At 46.4% G+C, this 26,179-nt stretch overlaps 1 protein-coding gene across 3 annotated transcripts in view; it reads left to right on the top strand.

Annotated features, from left to right (window-relative positions):
• Positions 1–1,409: 1,409 nt before the first annotated feature.
• ZNF236 (zinc finger protein 236) overlaps positions 1,410–26,179 on the top strand; it is a 183,963-nt gene continuing 159,193 nt past the window's right edge. For all 3 annotated transcript variants that reach the window (XM_077270071.1, XM_077270072.1, XM_077270070.1), the window contains exons 1-5: positions 1,410–2,509; positions 11,625–11,764; positions 12,888–13,052; positions 18,513–18,691; positions 20,968–21,092. In XM_077270071.1, coding sequence (XP_077126186.1) covers positions 2,458–2,509; positions 11,625–11,764; positions 12,888–13,052; positions 18,513–18,691; positions 20,968–21,092 — 661 coding nt within the window. In that variant the 5' untranslated portion in view covers positions 1,410–2,457. The remainder of the gene's footprint in view (positions 2,510–11,624; positions 11,765–12,887; positions 13,053–18,512; positions 18,692–20,967; positions 21,093–26,179) is intronic.

Here is a 26,179-nt window from a genome sequence, read left to right as displayed (position 1 = left end):
CTGTATTTTTCTCGCCCCCATAGACTTTCATTGGCAGATTTTTGGTGCAATACGCTCACAAACGCAGCATGCTACGATTTTCTATGCCTGTAAAATATGGCCGAGAAATAAACGGCTGATGGAAGCTGCCCCATAGAGAAACATTGGTCTGTGTGCAATGTGTTGTTTTTGAGCCTCTCGCTCGTCCGTATTCCTCTCTAGTGTGACGCCGGCCTCATAGAACCAAGAAACACAAGGAAAATTTTAAAAAACTTTTCTTTTACAATGTGCAATCTTGAAAAAAAATTGCACTGAGCTGTACTGAAAGACTGTATATGGCTTGTTCTGAAAGCATTCTGTGCGCAGGCGGCGGGCCTCTCTGACCTTTCCCACTGCAGTACTTTGCTCTGCCCTCAACAGGGCAAATCAGTACACCAGAGCCGCAGCGTGAAGACAAGAAGAGGACATCATCGTAAGAAGATGGGAGGCCCCGGACCGGACGCCCATCGGACCGGACCGCCCGCGTGAGTATAATATAACCTCTTTTTCTCATCTTTCAGGATACATCGGGGGCTTATCCACAGCATTACAGAATGCTGTAGATAAGACCCTCATGCCGGTGGGCTTAGCTCAACTTCCATTTTGGGGGTGACAGGTTCCCTTTAAAGGTCATTTTTAGCAACTAAGCTGGCCCTAGTGTGATGTTACTGCTGAAATGTGCATCACTAACACGTTGTTTTCAATCAAAATCATATGTAGTCATCTCCAAAAATCACTTTGTATAGCGACACCTCTGTGACTGAAAGAAAAGGTACTATATAACGATACAAACTGATTTTTGGAGATGATTACACCACTGTCTTGATTGAAAACGTTAGTGATGAATATTGCATCACACTGGCGACACTTTAGTTGCTAAAAATGTCGAGATTCCCTTTAATGCGGTGGCTCAGTGGATAGCACTGTCGCCTTGCAGCGCTGGAGTCCTGGGTTCTAATCCCACCTTGGACAACATCTGCAAAGAGTTTGTATGTTCTCTCTGTGTTTGTGTGGGTTTCCTCTGGGTACTCCGGTTTCCTCCCACATTCCAAAGACATACTGATAGGGAATTTAGATTGTGAGCCCCATCGGGGACAGTGATGATAATGTGCGCAAACTGTAAAGCGCTGCGGAACATGCTAGCGCTATATAAAAATAAAGATTATTATTAATGCCGACAGCCGGTTGGATTGGTGCGGACACACCTCCGATCACATGGTTATACTATGGACGTGAGGACCTTGGTGCACTCCTGGAGTTCTGATTGGTTGGGGGGAGGTTCTATATACATGTATACATCTTTGGTCGTTGGGAATATAACCATATCAACACCGATGCCTCCTCCTGATTGATAATGACCTTATGTTTATAAAAACTTTATTTTCAACACTATTCACATGGATTATACATATGTGAATAATGTTGATAACTTTCATAAAGAATTAAGATATTGTACTTGTATGATTTTTCTGCTAGGGGGTGGTGTGATTGATGCTTGTATGTGAGACCACACTATATAACCCCCCTTTGCTCTGTTGTACCATACTTGATAAAAACCTTAAATAGGTCAAAATGTTGTATTTTTCTATGATGGCAGAATAAAGTCTATTATTATTGTAAACACCCCGGATTAGACGCTTTCTATCTTGTGCCCAGTGTCTTCCTACTGCAGACATTCCTGGTGCCCCTAATTATTGGTAGGCCTGGAGAGGTCAAGGCCGGCATGCTTAGCCCACTAGAGACAACGGATCCTGGCTATAGGCGGTGGCCAGCTACTGCCAACATGGATGCTAGATAACAGTTCGAATTGTTTTGCTCAACACTAAAAGTTTCCAGGATTCCAAGAACAGCGCCACACCTGATAACAGGCTGCATGTAGAACTGCAGCTGAGCCCTATTCTCTTCTCTAGCAGCTACAGATGGAGCAGTGTGGGGGCACTGGATCCCGGGCACTGCACGGAGCCCCGGCCTTCCTATAGCACATGCTGTGCGGACAGCCGGAACACTGCTCGGTACAGGGCTCACTGGGCAGTGGAGGGTTCGTGGCCCTTTAATTCCCAAGGCTGTAGTGCCAGGAGTCAACATGGCCGCAGAACGTTACCAGCCTCCCATGCTAGCAGTGACTCCGGGAACTACACTTCCCAGCATTCCACGCCAGCCCCTTTCGGGCAAGGACAGGCGCCTCAATAGTTCTTCTCCATAAGCCATAACGCCGGCTGATATCCCGGGAACTCGGCGTCCATGGCGGCCCCTCACACACTGCACAGCTGGCAGCGAGTGACCCCTGCCGCCGCCAGAGCTCCGCCCCACTCCGCTTCCTCCGCCGCGGACGCGTCTTCTTCCTTTTCCTCCCTCCTGTGTATGCTGCTGCTTCCGCCGCCGTTGTGAAAAAAGAGGAAGAAGCGACATTAACCTGAAAGAAAAAATAATCCGGGACAAATGCCTCGAGGCCGCCCCCCGAAACCACGGGCCGGGGATGGATCAGGCTCAGGTAAAAAAATACATTGTGCGGGTACATGGACAATGGCGGCGGCTGCGACAAGGAGAGGCCTGCCGTACATTGTGTGACTGGTGTGTACAGGAGCGTATATAGTCCCCGGATATGGTGGAGAGGCCGCGCTGTGAGTGTGAGACGTCTTCGCCCGGAGACTGGGCGGAATGATACGGGAGTGGACGCAGCACCCGAACTAGAGACTGCGGCGGCAGATGAGGCAGGAGCAGTGCGCGGCTGGGTGGCTAGGTGTGCGGCTGCCGCCGGTCCTGCGCTGGGTGGCGCCGGCGCCTCATGGACAGTGCGCTGTGACGTCACTGGCTACATGGTGTATATAGAAATGTATATAATAAAGCACACTTTATTATTGCTGACTAAGTCACGTGAGTCACTTTAATTAGGCTAAAGCCAGTGATTGCTGTTCATACACAGCACATAAGCGACTTCTAAAGCGTTGCCATTGGATACAGACTCGCATAGCAGTGGTACACCTTGAGCCGATTAGTGGTGGTCTCGGTGCGCGCCTTGTACCTAATATGGAGGAATCTGCTGTGGAAACCTTCCTATAGCCATTCAGAAGCCTGGCGTGTTATATCTGGTTATTACACCGGACGGCACAAACCATGTTGGTGTATAATAGAGAAGGGAAATGACTGACCGCTGCCGATGTGTATGCCTGTATGTGTCAGCAGGCTCAGACTGGCACATCGGAGAACGGGAGAATCCTCCGGTGGGCCGCCACCTTATAGGAGCAGTATTTGGCACAATATACATGAATCACTATGTACAGACAAAGGCAGCATCATAGTCATTGTTCTATGACTTTGTGATGGAGGATGTCACATTTGCATGTAGCTGAAATGTGGGGCCCTGGAGTTGGTTACTGGTGGGCCCTTGGTACCTCAGTCCAACACTGTGTGTCTGTCTCGTAAAAGAAGGTGGTGGCCCATCGGAGGATTCTCCAGTGGGCCAGTCTGAGCCTGCTGATACTGTGTGTCTGTTTCATATGAGGGTGGTGGCCCACCGGAGGATTCTCCTTTTCTTCAGTGAGCCACTCCGAGCCTGCTGATACTGTGTGTCTCATATAACAGGGTGGTGGCCCACCGGAGGATTCTCCTTTTCTCCAGTGGGCCACTCCGAGCCTGCTGATACTGTGTGTTTCATATAAGAGGGTGGTGGCTCACCGGAGGATTCTCCTGTTGTCCAGTGGGCCAGTCTGAGCCTGCTGATACTGTGTGTCTCATATAAGAGGGTGGTGGCCCTCCGGAGAATTCTCCAGTGGGCCAGTCTGAGCCTGCTGATACTGTGTGTCTGTCTCATATAAGAGGGTGGTGGCCCACCGGAGGATTCTCCTGTTCTCCAGTGGGCCAATCTGAGCCTGCTGATACTGTGTGTCTGTCTCATATAAGAGGGTGGTGGCCCACCGGAGGATTCTCCTGTTCTCCAGTGGGCCAGTCTGAGCCTGCTGATACTGTGTGTCTCATATAAGAGGGTGGTGGCCCACCGGAGAATTCTCCAGTGGGCCAGTCTGAGCCTGCTGATACAGTGTGTCTGTCTCATATAAGAGGGTGGTGGCCCTCTGGAGGATTCTCCAGTGGGCCAGTCCGAGCCTTCTGATACTGTGTGTCTCTCATATAAGAGGGTGGTGGCCCTCCAGAGGATTCTCCTATTCTCCAGTGGGCCAGTCCGAGCCTTCTGATACTGTGTCTCTGTCTCATATAAGAGGATGGTGGCCCTCCGGAGGATTCTCCAGTGGGCCAGTCCGAGCCTGCTGATACTGTGTGTCTGTCTCATATAAGAGGGTGGTGGCCCACCGGAGGATTCTGCTGTTCTCCAGTGGGCCAGTCCGAGCCTGCTGATACTGTGTGTCTGTCTCATATAAGAGGGTGGTGGCCCACCGGAGGATTCTCCTTTTCTCCAGTGGGCCACTCCGAGCCTGCTGATACTGTGTGTCTCATATAAGAGGGTGGTGGCCCACCGGAGAATTCTCCTGTTCTCCAGTGGGCCAGTCTGAGCCTGCTGATACTGTGTGTCTGTCGTTGGCAGGCAGAGAAGCCTGGGTTGCTACTCATGAGTCCTCTCTATTCTTCTACCATACCAGGCTTAGTTTTTTTAATAAATGATTCTTTAGGAAATGCTAATTAATTCTTTGTTAATAGCATTCACCTATAACTAGGAGTGTTATTAATTGAAGGGTAGGGTGTATTGGGCCAAACCCCTTGTCTCCACCTCCCACTTCACATGGTGCGTTTGGCTACTTTACTCCAATGTGTGCTTGGGGTTTTCATATGGTATTTTAATTGAGATTTAAAGGGACTCTGTCACCTGAAGTTGGAGGGAACAATTTTCAGCCATAGGGGTGGGGTTTTCGGGTGTTTGTTTCACCCTTTCCTTACCTGTTGGCTGCATGCTGGCTGCAATATTGGATTGAAGTTCATTCTCTGTCCTCCATAGTACACGCCTGCGTAAGGCAAGATTGCCTTGTGCAGGCATGTACTACGGAGGACAGAGAATGAACTTCAATTCAATATTGCAGCCAGTGGGTAAGGAAAGAGTGAATCAAACACCCGAAAACCCCGCCCCTATGGCTGAAAATTGTTCCCTCCAAATTCAGGTGACAGAGTCCCTTTAACATTTTGGGTCCGAATCATCAAGACCGGCATTATTCACGCCGTTCTTGATGAGATGAGTTGGAGCCAGACACTAATGATACATGAAGAGATGTGCGCCTCTTCATAAATCAGGAGCGCCTGCTCTGTGTGCGCCTCATAATGAATTTGACGCTCTGACGTCATGCCCCATTCCGCACCAGCTCCTCCCATGTTTTAGGGTGCTGTAAAACAGTACGCAGATCTGCCACCTCCAGGCTGAGCTGTTGCAGTTGCCCTGGCAGAGCAGTCATAGGGTTCATAATGGATCAAAAAACGGTTTCGATCAGAAATAATGTCAAGACTGTTGTCGGGTGCCCCAGGACAAGGCACTCATTCCCTGTCCCTAATTCTAGGGGCGTCCTAGTACGCCCTGTTCCCCGGATTACTTTTGATGCTGAGGATGCCGTTGCCACGTACCTTGCCATAGCTCCTGAATCCGCCCTCAGTCTGTACCCTTCCTCCACCCAGAGAAGAGGGGAGTAGCAGTGTACCGTAATACACAATCCAGACCAACAAGGTAATACAAACAGGATTAAAGGAAAATACCACTTATACAAATAAACAGCCATAAATAATAGAGGTAAACATCGGGAGTGGAGCATGGGAGTTAAACTAAAGTAGCAGAAGAAAGAGAATTATCACACACTCAAAACCTAGCAACAGTCTTATAAATCCACCAAACGCCTACTCCAATAACAGCCACCAGCACCCTCCAGCCATGCAGCATAAGCTAACTCTGACAATGAGTGCTAGCCAGGGCCCAGATTATATAGGAGATGGCAGTGGCTAACAGTGAACTGCTGAGAGCTTTAATGCTTCCAGGAGCTCTCAACTGAGCAGATTAACCCCTGCACTGCTAAAATAAATTTACACTGTTTTAATATAAAGGTGAAGTGCTGTTTAACCCCTTCACGACCAGAGGTATTTCCGTTTTTGCATTTTCGTTTTTTGTTCCCCTTCTTCCCAGAGCCATAACTTTTTTATTTTTCTGTCAATATGACCATGTGAGAACTTGTTTTTTTTGCCAGACAAGTTGTACTTTTGAACAACACCATTGGTTTTAACATACCGTCTACAGGAAAACAGGAAAAAAAATTCCAAGTGCAGTGAAATTGCAAAAAAAGTGCAATTCCACAGTTGTTATTCTTTTTATTTTTTTTAACCATGTTCATTAAATGCTAAAACTCACCTGCCATTATGATTCTCAAGGTCATTACAAGACACTAAACATGTCTAGGTTCCTTTTTATTAGGTGATGAAAAAATAAAAAAAAAATTTGGTTAAAAAAAAGCGCCGTTTTCCGAGACCTGTAGCGTCTCCATTTGTGGTGATCTGAGGCTGGGTGAGGGTTTATTTTTTGTGTGCCGAGCTGACATTTTTATTGATTCCATTTTGGTGTAGATATGTTCTTTTGATTGCTCACTATTGCATTTTATTGCAATGTAGCTCTGACCAAAAAAACGTAATTCTGACGTTTTGAGGTTTTTTTCTCGTTACGCTGTTTAGCGATCGGGTTAATTATTTTTTATATTAATACATCGGGTGATTCTGAACACAACGATGACAAATGTGTATGTTTGATTTTTTTTTTTTTAGTTTGAATGGGGCGAAAAGGGTGGTGATTTAAACATTTTTTTAACTTTTTGCATGATTCAATAGTCTCCATGGAAGACTAGAAGTTGAGGTACTTTGATCGGCTCTGCTACACACAGGCGATGATCAGATTGCCTGTGTGTAGCAGAAATGATCACGTGGTCAGCGCTCATAGCAATCCAGCAATGACAACCATAGACCTCTGGTTATCCTGCCAACCCATCGGTGACCCGTGATCATGTGACAGGGATTAGCAATGCGCTACCGGTAAGCGCTAGTTAAATGCCGCTGTCAGAAATTGACAGCAGCATTTAGCTAGTTAACAGCTGCGGGTGGATTGCGATTCCACCCGCAGCTGTTACAGGAACATGTCAGCTGTATAGATCAGCTGTCATTTGCCTGGAAAGGTGCGGGCTCAGCGCACCAAACAGAGGAAGTCCGACATCTGCGTACTATTACACCCAATGTCGGAAAGGGGTTAATCAGTGCAGGAGTAGAAGGATTCAGACTCTGTGGTCTTCTGGCTCCTCTCTGTCACGGTAAACCCGGGACACTAATGCTGAACAACCCCTTTAGATGGACTCTGTCAGCAGATTTTTGCTATGGAATCTTAGCAGCATCATATAGAGACAGAGCCTGATCCCAGTTATATCACTTACTGGACTGCTTGGTGCAGTTTTGATAAAGTTCCTGTTTTTCCTGATGTAGATGTAGCATGGCTAATAAGTTTTCTGCTCTGTACACTGTGTTCCAAATTATTATGCACAATGAGTTTAGGAGTGATAAGGTTAGAATTTTTTTGTTTGTCATTTAAACTCATTGTTGGTGGTGTGTGTCAGGGCTTTTATATCACTGAAAGCAATTGCAGATACCTGTGCAAATTAGTTTGGCAGGTGTGTCCAAATAAAGGCAAGACTACTTAAGAAGGCTGTTCCACATTATTAAGCAGCCTACATTTTTTGCAAAAATGGGAAAGAAAAAGGATGTGTCGGCTGCTGAGAAGCAACAAATTGTGGAGTATTTAGGTCAAGGCATGACTACAAGCAACATTGCCAAGACACTTCATCGTGATCATCGCACAATCAAGAAGTATGTAGCTGATTCCCAGCACACACGTGTGTGTGTGCTAAGGAAAAATTGAGGACTCTTTCCAACAGGCAATTGCGTAAGATTAAAAGAGCAGCTGCAAAAATGCCTTGTCATAGCAGCAGATAAGTTTTTGAAGCTGCTGGTGCCTCCAACGTCCCCAGAACAACAAGATGCAGGGTCCTTCAGAGGTGCGTAAGCCATCCTGTCGACCACCTCTAGCCACTGCACACAAGCAGAAACGGCTCCAGTGGGCCAAACGATACATGAAGACTGACTTCCAAACTGTTTTGTTCACCGATGAGTGCCGTGCAACGCTCGATGGTCCAGATGGATGGAGTGGAGGATGGCTGGTTGATGGACACCCCATGAAAACACGGCTAAGGCGCCAACAAGGAGGAGGTGGAGTAATGTTTTGGGCTGGAATCATTGGGAGAGAGATTGTCGGCCCCTTTACATCCCTGAAGGGGTAAAGATGAACTCCATAATCTATGTGGAGTTTCTAAAACAACACTTCTTGCCATGGTTCAAGAGGAAGAACCGTGCTTTCCGCAGCAAGATCATTTTCATGCATGATAATGCACCGTCTCATGCTGCAAATAACACATCTGCATCTCTGGCTGCTATGGGCAAAAAAGAGGACAAACTTATGGTGTGGCCACCATCTTCCCCTGACCTCAACCCCATTGAGAACCTCTGGAGCATCATCAAAAGGAGGGTCTATGATGGCGGGAGGCAGTTCACATCTAAGCAACAGCTCTGGGAGGGTATTCTGTCCACATGCAAAACAATTGAAGCAGAAACCATCCAAAAACTGACAAATTCAATGGACGAGAGAGTTCAGAAGCTTCTTTCAAACAAGGGGTCCTATGTGCAAATGTAACATCACCTAGAATAAAGTTTTCACTTGAAAACTGTTTGATTTCATTTTGTAATAAGCTGATAATGCTTATAACTTCACAATGGACCATTTTTTTGTTCAGAATAAAAAAAAAGGTTGAAAATTCTGCTGTGCATAATAATTTGGAACATGCATTTTGAGTGTTTATTTTTTTTTAAAAAGATACTGTTTTCATAGGCAGTTTGTTCCAAAACACTGCAATTATACTAGAATAGTAGATGACTGGAAAATAACAATGACTGCAATTCAGATAGGTAATTTAGAGAAAATATCAGGAAATATTATTTCAATAATAATTTGGAACACAGTGTATATAACCGCGGCCTCACTCATGATTGCCAGCTTACTGTGTACTTTGTCAGTGAGTTGCTAATCAGTGATGTAGGCAGGGTTACACTGATTAGCCTGCTGTGCCAGATGTAGTCCTCTAATGATAATCTCCTGCTGATAAAATAAAACTACAGCACACAGTCTAATAAGTGACACATCGCTCTATGCTCCTACATTATGCTACTCTCAGGTTCAGGAACAGACATATCATTGGGGTAACCTGTGCAGCCTTACAGGGGCCCAAGAAGTAAGAGGGGTCATTTCCACCTCTAAAACCTGTGGAATTGTGCATTAAGATGAGCTATTGGACTTCAAAGGGCCCATATACTGTTCTTGCACAGGGGCCCTTTTCTGTCCATGTGCGCCAGTGCTCAGATTAGCAAAACTCTGCAGACAGATTGCCTTCAAGTATAAGCAATAAGTATAGATGTACCTTCATCCACAGTCCCCATCCTCCAGATAGCACGACGCTCCGCACGCAGTACGACACTCTGCACGCAGTACGACGCTCCGCACGCAGTACGACGTTCCGCATTCAGTACGATGCTCCGCACGCAGCACGATGCACGCAGTACGACGCTCCACACGCAGTACGACGCTCCGCACGCAGTACGACGCTCTGCACGCAGTACGACGCTCCGCACGCAGTACGACGCTCCGCACGCAGTACGACGCTCTGCACGCAGTACGACGCTCCGCACGCAGTACGACGCTCCGCACGCAGTACGACGCTCTGCACGCAGTACGACGCTCTGCACGCAGTACGACGCTCTGCACGCAGTACGACGCTCTGCACGCAGTACGACGCTCTGCACGCAGTACGACGCTCTGCACGCAGTACGACGCTCTGCACGCAGTACGACGCTCTGCACGCAGTACGACGCTCTGCACGCAGTACGATGCTCCGCACGCAGTATGACGCTCCGCATTCAGTACGACGCTCCGCACGCATTACGACACTCCCCACGCATTACGATGCTCCGCACACAGTACGACGCTCCGCATGCAGTACGACGCTCCGCACGCAGTATGATGCTTCACAGTTTCCCTCAAGTACTGACTACTACTGGCTGACTGGCTACTCGCCTAGCCTTGTTGCCTGATGTGCTCCTCTGCTCTTTGCAGCCTGTGGATTGAAGTTTGCGCAGCAGGTTCCACCTAATAACGTCATTATGCTGAGACTCAGACGCACAGGCTGAACAGTGGGAGAGAGAGCTGACGACTCTGTCCTGACATTGCATTCATCTGTATAGCATTGAAGTGAAGAAGTTGAGCTGATGGCGGCCATGTGGTGCAATACACCACTGTTACTAACGTTCATGGTTCATGGGCTGGACAGAATCAGCCAAAGAGCCAGATGTGCTCTGAGGACTATAGGTTGCCCAGATCCGATCTAAAGCATTTAAATATGATGGATTCACAAACCTCAGAAGGAATCGGGCGAGGGGCAAACCTTCCTTATAATACTGCATATGGTCAGGATATGTCTTAAAATGGGTTCTCCACTTTAGAAATTGACACCCAAATGTTGCCTATGTAAAATAAGATTTTATTATTATTATTATTCATTTTTATAGTGCCATTTATTCCATGGCGCTTTACATGTGAACGGAGCAAATATAGACAAGTACAATAAACATGAGTAAAACAAGGAACACAAAAGTACAGGAGGAGAGAGGACCCTGCCCGCGAGGGCTCACAGTCTACAGGGGGTGGGTGAGGATACACTAGGTGAGGGTAGAGCTGGTCATGTGGCGGTTCAGTAGACTGGGGATCACTGCAGGTTGTAGGCTTGTCAGAAGAGGTGGGTCTTCAGGTTCCTTTTGAAGGTTTCCGTGGTAGGTGAGAGCCTGATGTGTTGGGGTAGAGAGTTCCAGAGTATAGGGGAAGCACGGGAGAAATCTTGGATGCGGTTGTGGGAGGAAGAAATGAGAGAGGAGTAGAGAAGGAGATCATGATATGATCGAAGGTTGCGTGTAGGTAGGTAGCGGGAGACCATGTCACAGATGTATGGAGGAGTCAGATTGTGAATGGCTAGGGAAAGATCAGCTAGTACCCCCCATTCTCCAGGTTCAGCATCAGCGTTCTGCCGCTGCTACCGCGATCGTGTCACTCGCTCAGTGATTGGCTGCAGCTATGATGTAAGCTATTGATGTGATGCCGTCGCTGCAGCCAAAACACTGAGGCCTTAGCAGCTGCGGAGAACCGTTGCTGGATTCAGGGAGGGTGAGTACTATCACATTTTCTTATTTTACATGACACAACTTTTCAAAAAGTGGAAAACCCCTTTAAATACATTGTCTGTGAAGCCTGAGCACTAGAGCCATCAGTAGTTGCAGAAAATCTACATTGGTCCAAAGTGTCTGATTCCTGTTGTATAGTTTTGTATTGGAATTAGTTACCATTTCCATGTAATAATCCTGCAAAGTGGAGCTCCTGACCCCGATGTGGTGCATGTCCTGGGGTCAGTGTGCATTAATGTGACCTCTGCTTGATAATACATTAGAGTAATCTCGCCTTCTTTTCTTCTACACTTTCTGTACAAACTCTACAGACGGGGTTTCGCCAGCGAATGCCGAGAATCCCACCTACCCGTACCATGGCTCGGCCCATAAGTGTGATATCTGCATGCTGACTTTCAATAAGGAAACCCAGTATCAGAAACACATGCGAGATCATGAGCGAAATGATAAGGTAAGGAAGCCATTACCAGTAAGGCTATTGGAACCCGCTTAATGGCACATTGCTGAAATATCTAATGGCAGACCCCTAATAAAATGTTGCCATACCTGATCCTGACAGTGCTCTCAGGCTGTACCCTTCATTTACCCTGTACCAGACACTTGCTCTCTAGAGAATCCACATGCTGCAATGGTCAAGTGACATGGTGGTGATGCGCTACTCAAGTCACCTGACCCCCACAGCCAATCACAGGCCAGAGTGGTCTGAGAATGGTAACGGAGTGGGCTGCGTTGGATCCAACCCCTGTGGAACTATGCTTTTTGCCCAGACAACCCCCTTAGTACAATGAAACTGTATTGTTTGACTGGTCTATGTATTTTAATCTCATTTAGCCCATTAAGGACCAGGCAATTTTTCCTTTTTTAAAAAAATGATTTTGTGTTTTCCTCTGCATTTTTTTTTTTTTTTTTTTTTTAGTTTTCTATTGACATAACTGAATGGAGGCTTGTCTTTTGTAGGAGTGAGTTGTATAGTTAAATGACACCATTAATTTTCCATATAATGTACTGAAAAATTGGCCAAAAATTCCAAGTGGGGTTAATTGGTGAAAACAATGCAGTTTTTGATAGTGTTTTTTAGGTTATTATGTCTTTACGAGGTTCTGTGATAAAAAAAAGTCAGTACCAAACTTATAAGGCCTTTTTTATATTCTAGTGGGTAAAAAATTCAGAAATTTGTAAAAAAAAATATGTAGAATCAACATGGAAACCCTCATACAGCAGTGTAGCTGTGATTCTGCCTCTGTGGGAGGTAAACCGATCACTAGAAAGCAGCACAGGTCTGCGCCTCTCTTTACTCTGCTTCTTTCTTCACCATCCCTCTCCATAGACTTTGATAGGCAGCTGTAATCTGACACCTCAGTGACCTGATAGTGTCTTGTTTTGACCAAAAATGAGAGTGAATGATGAGTTTTGAAGATGGAGGGAGGAGACAAAGTGGCTGATAAGTAGGTAAAGAAGCCTATTTTTCTGCTAAGATATTTTTCCATGTTTCTTGTACTATTGATCGATGCAGAGCTTATTCAACCGAAAGTGACTATTTAACCTAATAAGGTTTTTTTTTTTTTTTTGTACAGCCTCATCGGTGTGATCAGTGCCCATTATCTTTTAATATTGAGTTTAACCTTGCGCTTCATAAGGCCACACATAATGTGGATGATCCCGTGTGTCCAGCATGCAACAAGAAGTTCTCCCGTGTGGCCAGTCTCAAAGCTCACATTATGCTTCATGAGAAAGAAGAGGTGACTGCACACTTTATCCTCTTTTATTAACGTAATGTACTATGTCTTTGAGAATTATCTGTCTTTTCATGCAAACATTTGTCAAGAATGAGTGCACTCTCTCCCCAAAAGTATGGAAGTGGCGTATTGGCAGCCATATTGGTTGTGATAACTTTGCACACTACTACATTCTTTAGGACACAAACTCTACTGATAGAAATGTTTATGCACAGACTAAAGGTACCGTTACACTAAACGACTTACCAACGATCACGACCAGCGATACGACCTGGCCGTGATCGTTGGTAAGTCGTTGTGTGGTCGCTGGGGAGCTGTCACACAGACAGCTCTCTCCAGCGACCAACGATCAGGGGAACGACTTCGGCATCGTTGAAACTGTTTTCAACGATGCCGAAGTCCCCCTGCAGCACCCGGGTTACTAAGTGCAGGGCCGCGCTTAGTAACCTGATATTTTCCCTGGTTACCATTGTAAAAGTTTTAAAAAAAACCACTACATACTCACATTCTGATGTCTGTCACGTCCCCCGCCGGCGTCCACAGGGTTAAAACTGCCTTCGGCAGGAGCGCTGCTATTGCACGCGCTGCTGCCGAGAGCTTCCCTGCACTGAATGTGTCAGCGCCGGCAGTAACAGCGGTGACGTCACCGTTGTGCTCTGCTTTACGGCCGGCGCTGACACAGTCAGTGCAGGGAAGCTCTCGGCAGCAGCGCGTGCAATAGCAGCGCTCCTGCCGAAAGCAGTTTTAACCCTGTGGACGCCGGGGGACGTGACAGACATCAGAATGTGAGTATGTACTGTTTTTTTTTTTAACTTTTACGATGGTAACCAGGGTAAATATCGGGTTACTAAGCGCGGCCCTGCGCTTAGTAACCCGATATTTACCCTGGTTACAAGTGAACACATCGCTGGATCGGCGTCACACACGCCGATCCAGCGATGACAGCGGGTGATCAGCGACCAAAAAATGGTCCTGATCATTCCCCAACGACCAAAGATCTCCCAGCAGGGGCCTTATCGTTGGTCGCTGTCACACATAACGAGATCGTTAGCGGGATCGTTGCTACGTCACCAAAAGCGTGACGTGTTAACGATATCGTTATGTGTGACTCAGCCTTTATTATAAAGTGGCCTTGACACAGCTTAGATGATTAGGAAGAGATAGTAGGCATTATTCCTTTATTCTAGCCGCATCGCTGACTTTAACAAAGTTTACCAATCCATGCTACTTAAAGGGGTTTTCTGTCTTCCTTCGAAATCAGTAAAACTCTTAATTATTAGCGATGAGCGAATGTGTTCAGAAAAGGTGTTATCCGAACATGCTTGGGTGCTAACCAAGTATCTTCGGTGTGCTAGAATAATATGTTCAAGACCCTGCGGCTGCATATATCGCTGTTCTTCGACAGCTGCAAAACATGCAGGGATAACCTGTTTATTAGGCATTCCATGTATGTGTTGCGACTGGCGGACAGCTACGAGACATGCAGTTGCGGGGACTTGAGCATATTATTCAAGCACAGTGAAGACACTTGGACAGCACCAGAGTATGCTCAGATAACACCTTATCCCAGCACGTTCGCTTATCACTAATAATTATGGTTCTTAGGGACCATGCAGTTCTTAAAAAAAGAACCTGTCACGATGAAAATACAACCTAATCTGCAGGCAGGATTTAATGGAGCAGAGGGTGCTGAGTAGATTAATATATAGTTTTGTGAGTAAATATTCAGTATAACGTGTGATTTTTTTTATTTTTTATTCAGTGTCTCATGACCGCACCACGAGAGAGGGGATCCACCCTTCAGAGACAGGAAACCTACAGACATAAAAGGGTGGCACCTCTCCCACGCATCAGTTGGTTTCCTGTCCCTGAACAAGGAATCTCATCAGACATATCTGTATGAAGATTCAAATGGATTCCCAGGCCCAGCAGGTCGGTTCAGGCAGCGGGGGTCCCCTGCCTCTGCCGGTGTGGGGTCCCTGGAAGCGCCACAGTGGGTTCAGGGTAGACCACACGACAGTGAGCTGAGCAGTGTCCCTGGGGGATTACCAGTTCCGGGAGGTCAGCGCCGGAAGACAGGTAAGTATACCCCCAGAGTAGCAGCGTGGTTTCTGGCGTGGCGCCCTCTGGAGCGTCCGGTCTGAGGGCTGGGGGTGTGTCCTAAGGCTTCGGTGACGCATCTGGGGACGTCCGTGGGCGTGCTGCGTGATGCGACTGGGGCGGTCCCAGAGGTTGGCAGGGGCTGGGTTGATGACGCGTCCTGGGCGGGCCCTTACGATGCGGCTGGCGGTGCCAGGGGACATGATTGGGGATGTCATGGTTCACGTCGAGGGTGGAGCCTGGGACACGTCCTGATGGCTGGGGATTGCAGCCGGATGATACAACAGGGGTGCGCTGCGGTACGCAGCTGGGGCCGTCGGGGCTGCAGCTGGGGTCCAGGGAGGGGTACCCGGGTCCATTTTGCGGGCTGGTGGCGTGGTGATAGGCCTACGGAGGGGGCGGGGCCCTTGGAGCAGTCACATCACATCTGGGGGAGTTGCGGTGAACTCTGGGGGGGAAGATGGCTCCAAGGGCCAGGACCTGCTTACCTGGATATCCCTTTGCGGCGTGCCCAGTGTTTAAAAGGGGCACAAACAGATCTCAGTGCTTCTGGGCCTAATCTTTGTTCAGGAGAATGGAGTTATGCGAGCAGCAACAGCAGGTAGACCTTGCACTGCTGCAAGATCAGCAGCTCGTTCAGAATTCCCATACAGCCCAGTGAAAGACCTGTGAGAGTGCAGGAAGTAGCCATGCAAACGAGAGTCTGGATTCTACAGCGATGTACAGCCACAGAAGCTCCAGCAGAGTGGATGAGTCAGCAGTGTCTGCTGAGATGCGCCCCCCTCGTAATCCAGTACCTATTCATTTGCCACACTGGTAAGTGATCTTCAGGAAAGTTCACTCGGTGATGTAGTCTTCCTCTTATTTTATCCTGATCCTACCAGGGAAAGAAGTGCGTAGGGAAGTCGAGACATAAGAAGTGTGCCCTTTTCAGGTCCCCTTTGCCGGACTCTTCTCCAAAAAGATTGTGTCAGTCTTTTATCCAGCAGATGGTACTGGAGGAGACCCCTAACTTCACCACGAGCCTAAAAGAAATTATTAGAGCTGAAGTGAGAAAGTCTGTGATGTCCCTTTCCCAAGGAGAATGCTCTAAGGGGAAGGGGAAAGTACAGAAGACTAGGTTTCCGGAATCAGACTTTTCTAATGACTTTATTGGGGATGAGGACTCTTCTTAATCATCTCCTTCAGCATCCTCTTCTTCGGAAGATGACTCCGTTCGCTTCTGTTTTCCCATAGACCGGATGGATAAATTGGTGAGGCAGTCAGGAGCACTTTGGGGATAGTGGAGTCAAAGCCTGAGCGATCGGTTCAGGATGTCATGTTCGGGGGGCTAGACCAGAGGAAGCGCAGGTCCTTCCCTTTGAACGATAAAATCCAATCTCTAGTATGACGGGAGTGGAAGAGACCAGAAAAGAAAGTTTCCCTTACCCCAGCATTTAAAAGGAGGTACCCTTTTGGAGACCCAGTAGTAAGCACCTGGGATAAGGCCCCTAAACTCGATTCGGCTGTAGCCAAAGCATCAAAGAAATCCTCATTGCCCTTTGAGGACCTGGGGACCTTGAAAGACCCTCTAGATTAAAAAGGCGGACACTATCCTTAAAGGGGCATGGGAAATGTCGTCAGGAGCCCTGAGGCCAACGGTAGCTTCTACGTGTATGGCCAGGTCGATGATGATCTGGCTAGATCAACTAAAAGAAGGCACCTCGAGAGAAGCTATTCTAAGCTCATTGCCAGTGATACAGGGTGCCACTGCGTTCTTATCTGACGCCTCTGCAGACTCGGTCAGGTTGGAGGCTAAAGCAGCAGCCCTCTCAAATACAGCTTGGAGGGTGTTATGGCTGAAATGCTGGCCCAGGGATATTCAGGCCAAGTCTAGACTATGTACGATTCCGTGCGAGGGGGATTACCTCTTTGGACTGGTCCTGGATGAGCTTTTGGAGAAGGCAGGGGATGATAAAAAGAAATGGCCCAGTCTGTTGCCTCCCTCCTATAGGCATCCCTTCAATAGCACCGAGCCAAATGGGATGAGAGGAAAAAAAAAATGGTACAGAGTTCATGTTTGGGAGCTCCTCTCGAGCGTGTAAGAAACCACCCCAATGACTGCCAGCCCCGATGGGGGGTAAGCTGTCGGCCTTCTACCGGCCTGGTCAAAAATTGCTAATAGTAACTGGGTCCGTAGCCTGATATCATCAAGGCTGAAATTATTAGAGTTTTCTTTGATCCCACTGGACAGGTTCACGACAACCCCTTCCTGGTCATCCCCCTCGGAACAGCGAGCCGTTTCTGTTTAATAAAGGTAATTTAATTCAAATATCTGCTGGTCCGGCATTTCCTTTTAGACCATTAGTCCACTATTTGTTCGGTCCTTCATTTTATAAACATTATAGGTTGGATATGGGTGCCTCCTCCAATCTCACATTTGGGATAATGGTGCTTCAGGCTGTGGTCCTTTCCTATGTAAATTCCTACCTCTCTGTAATTCTCTCATGGTGCTGTCATGGAAGACCAAATAGTCTTAATTACTTACCGGTTACGGTATTTTTCGGAGCCCATGACAGCACCCTTATATTCCCTCCCTTCACGCGTGGGTGTGTGTAAATATTCACGAGTATGAAATCATCGGGTGTTAGGTGTATTGTTTATTTCTGCCATTAACCATAGGAGGTCCTCCTGTGCTCTGTAATCCAACTGATGCGTGCGAGAGGTGCCGCCCTTTTATGTCTGTAGGTTTCATGTCCCTGAAGGGCGGATTCCCTCTCTTGTAGTGCTGTCATGGGCTCCGAAAAATACTATTACTGGTAAGTTACCCAGACTATCAGTTACACCTCTGCTCTTTCTTTGATTGTTAGTCTAGTAGAGGGTCCTATCCGTGACACTGGTCTGAGTGCCCCCTCTCCACTACCTAATACAGTCCGTATCTCCTTGGAGTCTTGTTGCCCAGGGCAAAGTGTAATACAATGGCGGTGGGTAGTATGGGAAGAGGTATTGCTTTTCATATTAAATGATGTGTGCCTGTCCTGTTTCATCGGTGTAGTGTAAAAGGGCAGGCTACTGTGTGCGCTATACATGCGTTGACCTTGCTCTCTGCATTCCCAATATGATGGCTGTCCAGCAAGCGTTATTGCCTGTACTGTGTACTGCTTATGTGATCCAACCTGCTGTGAGCCGGGGTCAGTGCCAGTATATTAACCCCTTCATAATGACATGCCCTGTAGTGGGAGGTCACTGATGACGTCCTTTCACCTGGGCCCATTTAATAAGCAGGAACAGCATGTGCTCTGTAAATGTAATGTAAGCCAATGATTTATTGGACTTTGTAAAATCTGGAGTTGACTTGAGTTAACTTTTTTTTTATCTCCATAGATCCTCATCTGTTCTGAATGTGGCGATGAGTTCACACTACAAAGCCATCTGTCGCTGCATATGGAGGAACACCGGCAAGAGCTGGCAGGTAGCAAGACCTACAGCTGTAAGTCATGCAAGAAGACCTTTGACTCTGCTCCACAGCTTAAAGATCACTTGAAAACACATTTTAAAATAAGGTATACATGACTTTTTCTTGAGTTTATGTGCTGTCTTGGCATGTAACATGTGATTGTAAGGCCATTAATGATGACATAATGCCAGCTCTATGTTTAAAAATGGAAAAAAGCTACATTAACCAAGCCCCATGCTATTGGGATCATTGGGCCAGACTAAAGTTCTATGCAAATTTTCAAAAGGTACCTGGAAGATGAGGTACCATGCAAACAGTGATCACCATATTGATTATACCGTATTAAAGGGAACCTGTCACACAGGTCATGCTGCCTAAACAGGTAGCATGAATTAGAACCTGGCTGTACTCTCCCATGTTTCAGAGAAAACATTATGAAGGTTCAGGCAGGACCATAGGTAGAGATGTGATTAGTCTGATGTCATCCCCAAAAAGATCCTCCCTGCCCCTGACCAGGTCATTGACAGGTTTCTACCTATGCATACTCAAGGAGAATTTGGTCAGGGAACTCATTGGATTAACCCTCTTAACCTATGGTCTCCCGACAGCTCTTCAAACTGTTTTATCTGAAATGCTGGAGAATTTGAGAATAAAATACCTGCCTTTTCTGCACTTTGGTATCAAGAAAGATTGGTAAGGGACCACTTTGAGGTACTTCTCTTCAAATAAGGGGTAAACACAAACGTCTGTGCTCGGAAATTTGTGTATTAACCAAAGGTCTCATGACGAACAGGTAGACATAGTGTTGGTGGAGTTGATCAAAGTGGAAAACCATCACAAGAACGTTACAAAATAGAAGTAAGAGCCACATGGAGTTAAAGGGAATCTGTCAGCAGGTTTTTGCTACTTCATCTGAGAGCAGCATAATGTAGGCAAGGAGTCCCAGAATCCAACGATGTATCACTTAGATCACTGGGTGCAGCTGTTCTGACACAGTCAGCGTTTTTAGATTTAGAATGAAGCAGAGCTGAGAAAGCTAACCCCGCCTACACCAGGCTCTCTATGTACATAGTGAGTTGCTTAGTTGATGGACTAGTCGGCAATATTAGTCTTAGTAATAAATCCTTCATAGTTTGTTGGAGGCAGAGTAGATTTATGGAAAAAGTGATCAGTGGAAGTTTGTAATGATTGAAGAAAACGCAGTTGACGAACAGCAGAGCGAAGAACAGAAGAGTTAATTAACTCTACAAGAGGCCATACAGTATGACACTCTGCATGGATACAGAGAGAATAAAATGGAAGCTTGAAGAGAAAAGTAACCACTTGTGCTGAGTCAAGTGCCCAACAAAAGATGCATATTTAATGGATACTCTCTTATTTAACATGTCGTATATGATGATTTAGAAATGTAAAATCTTTAAAAATTAACACTAAACATAAAGGCTCATATCTCTGATTTCTGTATCCATATGGCCAATTTAAAAAAATAAAACACAAAACTAACGAATACTCGGAGATGCAGCGGGAATTCAAGAAGTCAAACACATTGAGGATTTCTCTGCTGCATAAAATAAGCTTTGATACTTGGTTTTTTTCCCATTTTTATTTGAATCTGTGAAAACCGCTGAAAGATTTGACATGCACATCTAAACCATCCACATTGCTTCATTGCTGCTAAGCAAAAATGTCTGAAACTGAACAATAGATTGATAGTTGGCGTTGTGTTCATAATGTGATGAAGCCCACTGCCACGTCACAGCGAACCTCTTCCTGGGTCCGGTCCCTAATCTTTAAAGGTGCCGCAACCACCGCCAATGGCCAGCCCCAGCTGATAATGTGCTGAACTGTACGTTGTGGTCATCGGCTAACCGGTGGGGGTCCTAAGTTTCAGCCCCCAGCGTCTCATATGGATGACTTCTCTTATTCACTATTTAGCTTTAGTGTAGGCGTAATCTGCCCATCCATTGATTGCTCCAGACGTATTTCCCGTTGAGATAGAGATTTTAGCAGAAATCCAAATAGGAAACAAATTGAATTTTTTACTCTTTAACCACCAAGGTAAGATTTTTCCATAAGCCATTTGCTAAACAATGTGCAGAGTGTTGAAATTCTAGCTCTCACTCATCCCAATCCCTTTCTTGCTACTTTGCTATAGCAGCAGTATTAATATCTCCTGCAGAGGCTATTCCGAGCTGTATCAGATTCTTTATCAATAATTTATTCCGAACATCACTTTTCAGAAGACAAAACACTGCTCTTGCAGAATTCTTGGAGCACTTGAATGTCAGCAGTAGAGCCCAATGCTTCTTTATTCTGCATCTATGTCATTTCTGGCAACTTTTCCTGCAGTGTTGTTCACATTTTGCTTTTGTGCATTTCCAGGGTCACAAGTAACAGATCTTACAATAGAAACATAGATAGAAGTGGATTCTCCTACTCCTGTCCACACTGCGGTAAAACGTTTCAGAAGCCAAGTCAGTTAACGCGCCATATTAGAATCCACACAGGTAAGAAAGTGCCGCTCAGACGCTGATCGCAGTTCAGTAGGTGATCTGGGATTTTCTGTCGTGTTCCTATAATAAGAACACGGGAATAAGAAAGTGGTGTTAGTATTGATGAGCGACCGTGCTCGGATAAGGTGTTATCTGAGCATGCTCGTGTGCTAATCGAGTGTTAGAGTCTCTGCGGCTGCATGTCTCATGGCTGATCGACAGACGCAACACATGGAGGGGTTGTCTAAGAAACGGGCAGTCCCTGCATGTGTGGCGGCTGTCGAACAGGCGCGATACATGCAGGCGCAGGGACTGGATAATATTTTTGGAGCACGTTGAAGACACTCTGTTGGCACCCGAGCATGCTCAGATGATAGCTTATCAGAGCACATTCACTCATCACTAGTTGTTAGTAATATCTGCATCATAAGCAAGTAGTTCGGAAGGAGGAATTGTATAATTATTTGCTGTGCCCTGGTCTCCTGTTACAATTTAGATTGATCCTGGCATTGTAATTCAATGGACTTAAAGGGAACCTGTCACCCCCCTCAGGCGTTTGTAACCAAAAGAGCCACCTTGTGCAGCACTAATGCTGCATTCTGGCAAGGTGGCTCTTTTAGTTATGCTCCCTGCACACACTGAAATAAACGCTTATAAAATGTGCCTCCTCATACCGTGAAACCGTCCCGGAGGCGGGTCTTTCCCCCCTAATCCAGACGCCTCACAGCCGTCACTCAGGGCCTGTGCGCGCCAGGCACAACTGCGCATGCCCGGAAAAAATACTTACAGCGCAGGCGCCGGGGACGCTAATGAAGCAAGAGGAGGCAACGCCTGGCGCGCACAGGCCCTGAGTGACGGCTGTGAGGCGTCTGGATTAGGGGGGAAAGACCCGCCTCTGGGACGATTTCAGGGTATGAGGGGGCACATTTTATAAGCGCTTATTTCAGCGTGTGCAGGGAGCATAACTAAAAGAGTCACCTTGTCAGAATGCAGCATTTGTGCAGCACAAGGTGGCTCTTTTAGTTCCAAACGCCTGAGGGGGTGACAGGTTCCCTTTAAAGCAGTGTTCCCCAACTCCGGTCCTCAAGAGCCACCAACAGGTCATGTTTTCAGGATTTCCTTAGTATTACATAGGTGATAATTGCATCACCTGCACAGGCAATAATTCCATCACCTATGCAATACTAAGGAAATCCTGAAAATATGACCTGTTGGTGGCTCTTGAGGACCGGACTTGGGGAACACTGCTTTAAAGGAACACTAAACCTAGGAATAAATGATTAAAGGGTTTGTCCCATGTTCTTAAGCAGGAGCGCACCGCTCCCCTGTCTGCTGGCTTCACGGTTAGTTCAAGCCGAGGTAAGTATGAGGAAGAAAATATCCAGGTACCGCCAAGGGAATTATTTCTGAAGAAAACATCTTTTATTGACTGTCCAAGTATTGGAGACTTCAGTGCATGTGATGGAGTATTGTCCTGCATAAAAATCATGGTTCTCTTGAAAGATGCAAACTTTAGGTTTGTGAGTTGAACTTGAGTCCACTTTCAATCCGAAAATATCTAACTAGCGCCTCTTTAATAATACCAGCCCGTAGTAGTACCGCACCTCCACCTTGCTGGTGTCGGAGTGGAGGTCTGTGCGTATTACTGATACAGCCACTGGCCCATCCATCTGATCTGTCAAGAGTCACTTTCACCTCATTAGTCAATAAAACCTTTAAACAAATCCATCTTCAGATATTTCTTGGCCCAGTTTTTACTTCTGTGACTTGTTCAGTGGTGGTTGTGTTCCAGCCTCCCTTACCTTGGTCATGTTCCTGAGCACTGAACATCTTGTACTTCTGTGCACCCCAGGGAGGTTGCAGTTCTGGAATATGACGGCATTGGAGGATAATGGGTTCACATTTGATTCTTCTCAAATCTTTAACAGTCAATGTGAGTCTTTTTTTTTTCCCCCTTTTGACTATTTGCAAACAAACTGTTGATGGTTCTGTGATCACACCCCAATATATTAGCAATTTCAAAAGTGTTGCATCCTTCCATAAGACTTGTAACAATTTGTGACTTTTCCGACTCAGTTAAGTCTCCTTTGTGGCTCAATTTGCCTGACAAAAACAAGCTGCCTAATAGTTCTGCACACTTTGATAAAGGGTGTCAATATGTTTAGGTCACCCCCTTGCTCATTACACAAATACACATCACCTGATCTGCTTCATCCAATTCAACATTGCAACATTTGCTACATGATCATGTAGGAATCCTGCAGAGATCTATGAGGTAATCTCTTACTGACCAGTCCCATCTTCAGCTGATGATTCCCCCTTAGCCAGTGAGGTGGGCCTCAGTGATCTTTTTCCCAATTCCAGACAGGGTTCAGCATGGAGGATTCTGCTGCAGTCAGTTGTCTGACAGCCATACACAAGACAATGAGGAAGCGGTTGAGGGACATGGCTGATCTGCTGACAAACATAATATTTCCATGGTTTTTTTTCTGTAAAATGAGACCAAAAATAATCAAAGAAAAAGAGGAGATAAAGTGAGGAAGAGCATGGAATTTTTTTTAATTTTTGTATGTGGTTTAGTGGTCTTTATGAAGTATTTGCTCACCTCTGAACACCATTGCTTCTAAAGTTGAGTTACTGCACAGCATTGTAAAGCTGATACTTTTAAAAGGAACCCGTCTGTCGATTAATGCTGCCCAAACTACTGGCCGCATGAATTAGAGCATGATGCAACCAGGTGTGTTTTTCTTTGTCACTCTCTGGTGTCTCAGAGAAAACAGTGATTGGCGAGCTGGCCAAGGACCTTGGCCGGAGGGGAGACTAGCCTGGCACTGGCCCTGGCCGGCTTCTCCACGCACCACTCTAGTTAACGGACCGCTCTCTACAGTGTGTGTGTACATAGGGAGACATCTGTCAATCACCTGCAGGATAGTGGGAGAAGCCGGCGGGGGGGCCATGCCGGACTAGTCTCGAATCTGGCTATGATCCCATTGTTTTCAGATAGAAGCATCTGACTGTACTGTGCAGCCAGCCTCTGCTTCATGCTGGGTTTGGGCAGCATTAATCAATTGACAGGCTCCCTTCAAAACGATCATCTTTACAATCATGTGCAGTTGAATTGCAGAGATTTTCAACTTTTTAAGCAACTTTGTAAGCATTGGCGATCAGAGGTGTACTAATGTACCCATGAATCGAGTGGCAGGGTCCCTTTAATGAGGCATGTCACCAGTGCACAGAAGGTGCTGGAAATGGGGAGACTTCAGCTCAGAACCCTGCATAATGATGGATACAGCTCTGGGGATCATTGATGAGTTCCGTCACTTGTTCACAACTTTTTATGGAGGATTAACCTCTAAAATCTAGTCCGTAGGTGAGCAGAAGCTTTACAACCTGATGGGCAGAGCCTGCAGAGAAATCTGCTAAGTACTAGTCTGACATGTCCCAGAGACAGAATCCCTCTACTGAAGTATCATCCCTATCTTTTGGGTTCCACAACTCTGACTTGTCCAACTGTCGGGCATTCCTACAATTGGATCTTATTCATTGACTCCCCAGGAAGAATATAGCGCCATCATATTCCATAGCGCAGAGATTCTCATTGCTCACTGTCTCCAGTGAGGCTCACCATTAGATGACTGTTTCTTTACATGATAAAGCAGGACTTCTGCTAAGTTAGGGGGTTCTCAGCTCAACAGTTACATTTCCCAGTCTGCAGCCATAGAGGGAACACCATAAAAGATGGCATACTCGCCCATCGACACTGCCGGTCCGATGGTCTGTGCTGGGTTGGGGGCAGTGACATCACCAGTGACCTGGGCCCCTGCAGCCACTGACTGGCAGGGAGAAGCCTGCAGGGGGTGAATGTGCCACCTACTCTCCAATGTAAGGATTGAGCAAATAACTAAGATCCTGTCCCTGTGCTGATCTGTGGGAATCAATTGCAAGTTATGGCCCCATACACATTAGCTGAGCCCACCGATATCGGGGATCTCAGCTGACACATGGAGGTGTCCCGACTCTTCCCCCAACAGATGATCTCTAGGGGAGATAAGTTGGGTCCAGCAGCGGCTCTCTTACAAGTAACACCTGAGTGCGGAGGAGCACTGGAAGAGAGCGCTGCCCACCGGACCTACCAGTGAAACATAACTTGGCTGACCACTATCTATTGTGTATGGGGTCTCCATAGAAATACACGATCCATAGAGAACCTTTGTCAGTATTAATACCACCTTCTGTTTCAATCTCTGAGATCAGCATTTCAGTTATTTCACCTGTTTTTCTGCATGATACGATGTCTTCATTCTAATGACTGTCCAGCTATGGCACTTCTTGTATCACAGTTTGTTACACTCAAAGTTTACCAAAGGCAGTGGGTACACATTTTGATTGATTAATGTCATGGACCTAAGATTTTCTTTTTTTTTCTGAACCCATGAAGAAGTCCGTTCTATTTCTTCCAAACACCTATCCTTTGCATTGCTGTGAATGGTACTGTGATCGTGTCGGTATAGCTTTCTCCTTTGCAGCAGCCTGTTGCTTGGCCTTTTTCTGATGCCAACTTTTTTTCCTGCAGTTTCAGTTCAGCCACTAGAGGTCACCCTTCACCCATGGAAAAAATCCTGTTTGCCTTCTTCTCCAAGTGTCCACTGTTCAGTTCCTCGGTGCTCATTATTGAATGTGCATGGCTGTTACAGGCCACTTAATACCGTATAATCTTCTGTCAGCGTCTGGAGATGAAGGCAAACTCTTGTTTTTGTGGAAGGTTTTTTTTTGTCTTGATCCAGTAGAGCAGAAATGGATCAAAATATATTCTTTTCTAACCCTACACAGCAAGCAGTAGTGGAAATGAAAACCTCTGATATAATACGTCTTCAAGGCTGGATTCACACATCGCACCATTATTTATCAGCTGTAGCTTTTTACTAAGAGACGGGAGAAAGCTAAGGCTACATATCTTTTCTCTGTCCTGTTTCTCACTAGTCCGGATTGGATTGTTCCAGACCTCGGCTGTGAAGCTAGTAGGGCTCTGTTCACACAGGCGTAAGGGTTAGTCTCCTCTTCTTAATAGGGGTGCCCACGTGATGTTTTCCTTTTTCCTCTTT

The sequence above is a fragment of the Ranitomeya variabilis genome, chromosome 6 (assembly GCF_051348905.1).
Source record: "Ranitomeya variabilis isolate aRanVar5 chromosome 6, aRanVar5.hap1, whole genome shotgun sequence".
Classification (NCBI taxonomy): domain Eukaryota; kingdom Metazoa; phylum Chordata; class Amphibia; order Anura; family Dendrobatidae; genus Ranitomeya; species Ranitomeya variabilis.
Note: the sequence above shows the minus strand (reverse complement) of the source record. Positions and strands in the feature narration are given on the sequence as shown.